Source organism: Manihot esculenta, chromosome 2, assembly GCF_001659605.2.
Source record: "Manihot esculenta cultivar AM560-2 chromosome 2, M.esculenta_v8, whole genome shotgun sequence".
Taxonomy (NCBI): Eukaryota; Viridiplantae; Streptophyta; class Magnoliopsida; order Malpighiales; family Euphorbiaceae; genus Manihot; species Manihot esculenta.
This window is the reverse complement of record NC_035162.2, coordinates 33,322,415-33,325,898: the sequence shown is the minus strand read 5'-3', so window position 1 is coordinate 33,325,898 and position 3,484 is coordinate 33,322,415. Positions and strand designations below refer to the sequence as shown.

At 28.6% G+C, this 3,484-nt stretch overlaps 1 protein-coding gene across 1 annotated transcript; it reads left to right on the top strand.

Moving 5' to 3' along the window:
- The first annotated feature begins 232 nt into the window (after positions 1-232).
- LOC110607857 (3-ketoacyl-CoA synthase 11) lies at positions 233-2,632 on the top strand. Its single transcript, XM_021747022.2, has 2 exons — positions 233-891; positions 1,772-2,632. The coding sequence occupies exons 1-2, from the start codon at positions 259-261 to the stop codon at positions 2,552-2,554; spliced, it is 1,416 nt and encodes a 471-aa protein (XP_021602714.1). The 5' UTR covers positions 233-258; the 3' UTR covers positions 2,555-2,632.
- Positions 2,633-3,484: the final 852 nt, after the last annotated feature.

The following is a 3,484-nucleotide window of genomic DNA, read 5'->3' as shown; positions in this document are numbered from 1 at the left end:
ATGAACTCGAGTCTTATGATTAAAGGAGAGAACCTCACTTGTTTTTAGTATAGTCTATTATATTTAAAATTATAATAGACTTTATTAAATTATGGATATTAATTTTCTATTAATTAAATTAAATGTATTAACTTGATATATACAAAAAAAAAAAAATGTTAAACAGAGAAAGAAAAAGATATTTGCCACCAATATATATATATAAGGCACCATCATCTGATAAATTATCATAGCTAAAACTGCTCGCTCTCCAATCCCATGTTCCGCTTTCTCACACCATTTCTTGGCATGACTTTGGTTCATTGTTCAATGCTCACCCTTGAAAATCTCAGTAAGCTATGGAACCAACCCAAACTCAATTCTGAAACATTAGTTATATGCTCAACTTTTTTACTGACTATAATCATTCTATATTTTATGAGAAAGCCAAGAAAAGTCTACTTAGTTGATTTTGCTTGTTACAAGCCAGAGCCATCTTACAAGTGCTCCAAAGAGGATTGCCTGAAGATAGCTGAAAGTGCGAGAGTGTTCACAAAGGAAAGTTTAGAGTTTGTAAAGAAAATTCTAGAGAGATCTGGGATTGGTGAGGACGCATACGTATCTAATGGAATGTTGCAACACCCTCAAGACTTTTCCATTGCTGAGGCAAGAAGGGAGTCAGAAATGGTGATTTTTGGAGCAATTGATGAGCTGCTGGCTAAAACTGGGGTGAAGCTTCCAGATATAGGAATACTCGTAGTGAATTGCAGTCTGTTCAATCCTCAGCCGTCTCTCTCGGCCATGATTATCAATCGCTACAAGTTAAGAGCGAATATTTTGAGCTTTAATCTCGCTGGTATGGGATGCAGTGCTGGACTTATTTCTATACAGCTCGCCAAAGATCTTTTACAGGTTTATTATTTTTATTATTCTTTTAACTTGATCGGTAAATTAATTATAATATTAATTAATATGTTAAATAGTGTTGGTATTGTAAAAATGAGTTCATATTTTAAAATATTTTTATTTATTAATAAATATTTATTTTTAATTTTTTAAATATTTTTAAATTTCAAATATAATTATTTTATTTTATAAGATTTTATAATCGTTAAACACTTTTGCCTGTGAAATTTATTTTTGTTATAATAAATTTGATATTAAAATTTAATATTATCTCTGATTATTATGATATTGTATAGATTTATTTAGATTATGTCTAAATTTTTACAAAAGTTTATAATAATTATTTTGTCCACTGTAAATAGAATGCATAAAAACACATATATTTTTCACTTTATTTTTTTACGATACTTTCTGGTAAAAAAATTAAAAATAAATTTTTATTATTTTAATCCTAAAAATTAAGATTTCAGAAAAATATGTTTTATTATAAGAAATTGCAAAATAAATTTTTAAATATCATATCTAATATGATTCAGATTTTATCATTCTATTATATTTTTTCAACAATTTTAAAAAATTATTTTATCTTTCAGAGAAGCACAATAACTAAAAATGAAGAAATTGAAGTAAAATAAATAAAAGTGATGCCAAAACTCTTGAACAATAATGAAAAGTCTACTCTGAACTAAAAGATTTAAATTATTGGATAAAAAATTAAAAATAAATTATTATTATTTTGATTTTGAAAATTAAAATTCTAAAAAAATATATTTTATCGTAGGAAATTATAAAATAAATTATTAAAAATAATGTCCAACAAGACTGAAATTTTATTATTCTATCCTACATTTTCAATAATAGATAACCTCTATTATTCATTGTGTAGGTCCATCCAGACTCATATGCGCTAGTGGTTAGTACAGAAAATATCACTAGTAGTTGGTATGCCGGCAATGAACGCTCAATGATTGTCACAGACTGCCTATTTCGCATTGGAGGAGCTTCAATTCTTCTATCCAACCTACCATCTGATCGTCGACATTCTAAATATCAGCTCATGTATAGTGTACGAACTCACAACGGTGCTGATGATAAGTCCTACAATAGTGTAATGCAACAAGAAGATGAGAAAAACATAGTGGGAGTCTCATTGTCAAAAGAACTCGTAAGGGTTGCAGGAGATACCCTTAAGGCGAACATCACCGCACTTGGACCATTAGTTCTTCCATTGTCTGAGCAACTGAAATTTCTTGCAAATTTAATAATGAAAAGGATTTTCAAAATGAAGATAAAATCATATATTCCAGATTTCAAGTTGGCAATTGAACACTTCTGCATACATCCTGGAGGAAGAGCTGTTTTAGATGAGGTAGAAAAAAGCCTTGGTCTCAGTGAATGGCACATGGAGCCTTCAAGAATGTCTCTCTTTAGGTTTGCAAACACTTCAAGTAGTTCATTGTGGTATGAATTGGCTTACACAGAAGCTAAGGGAAGGATCAAGAAGGGTGATAAGGTGTTGCAATTAAGTTTTGGTTCAGGGTTCAAGTGCAACAGCGTTGTGTGGCATGCTATAAGGCCTATCAATCCAGCCAATGAGAAGAACCCTTGGATTGATGAAATTAATGATTTTCCTGTTGTCGTACCTAAAGTTACACCTGTAATATATTAAATCTTTCTTTCTCTTGTTTTTGGGCTAAACTTTTCACTTTAGAAATTCATGTGTTCTTGTAATAGTATTATAACTTATAATAATATTAATGGGCTTTCTACCGTAAAGGTTTCGAATTTAAGCTCTAATTAGATTTAAAAAAATATAATTTATAATAACAATGGCTTTTTTATATAAATGATAATTTATTTTTAAATTTATTAAATTTTACCAATAAATTTTAATTCATTGATATTGGCAGTATTTTCAGAATTTTAATTTTAAAGTCTTAAATTCGAGTTACAGTTGAAGTTAATTATATAATATAAATTACATGAAAATTTTTGGAAATCTATAATTTTATGTTATGAGGAATACAAATCATTATAATAAAATTATTTAATACTAATTTTAAAATTATAAAATTACAAAAATTCATAAAATTTATTATTTAATTTTATATAAACTAATAAAACTTAAAGAAAAGTTACAATTATAACTATAAGTTCAAATTATCCAAAATATAGTATTCAATTTTATATAATAAAAAATACTTGCAAAATTTAAATTTCATAATGATTAATAAAAATAAATAATAATATATTTGTAACGACCCGGAAATCCGACCCGTTACCGGCGCTAGGATCCAGATCGGCTTAAGGCCGCCGGGACCCGTAGCAAGCCTACATACTTCCTGTAAACCTGTGGAATCCCATACATAACAACATATACATGATCTGTAAAAATTTTTCTTTTCTCTTATCCAAGCAAAACCTGTGCATGCACAAAATCATACATAAACCCCACACTGGAGTCCTCATCAAATACTCCAATGGGGTATCATCATCATACATATCAGCTTGGATAATCATGGTCATTAACATTATTACTCATTAAACAATCTGTACATAATGGGGATTAACACACCTCTAGGTCAAGCACTACTATAAT

Excerpts from the sequence above, each read along its gene's own strand:
- LOC110607857 (XM_021747022.2), top strand. The coding sequence starts at position 259 with ATGTTCCGCTTTCTCACACCATTTCTTGGCATGACTTTGGTTCATTGT. Across the intron at positions 892-1,771 it reads TCGCCAAAGATCTTTTACAG|GTCCATCCAGACTCATATGC; the intron begins GTTTATTATTTT and ends TTCATTGTGTAG.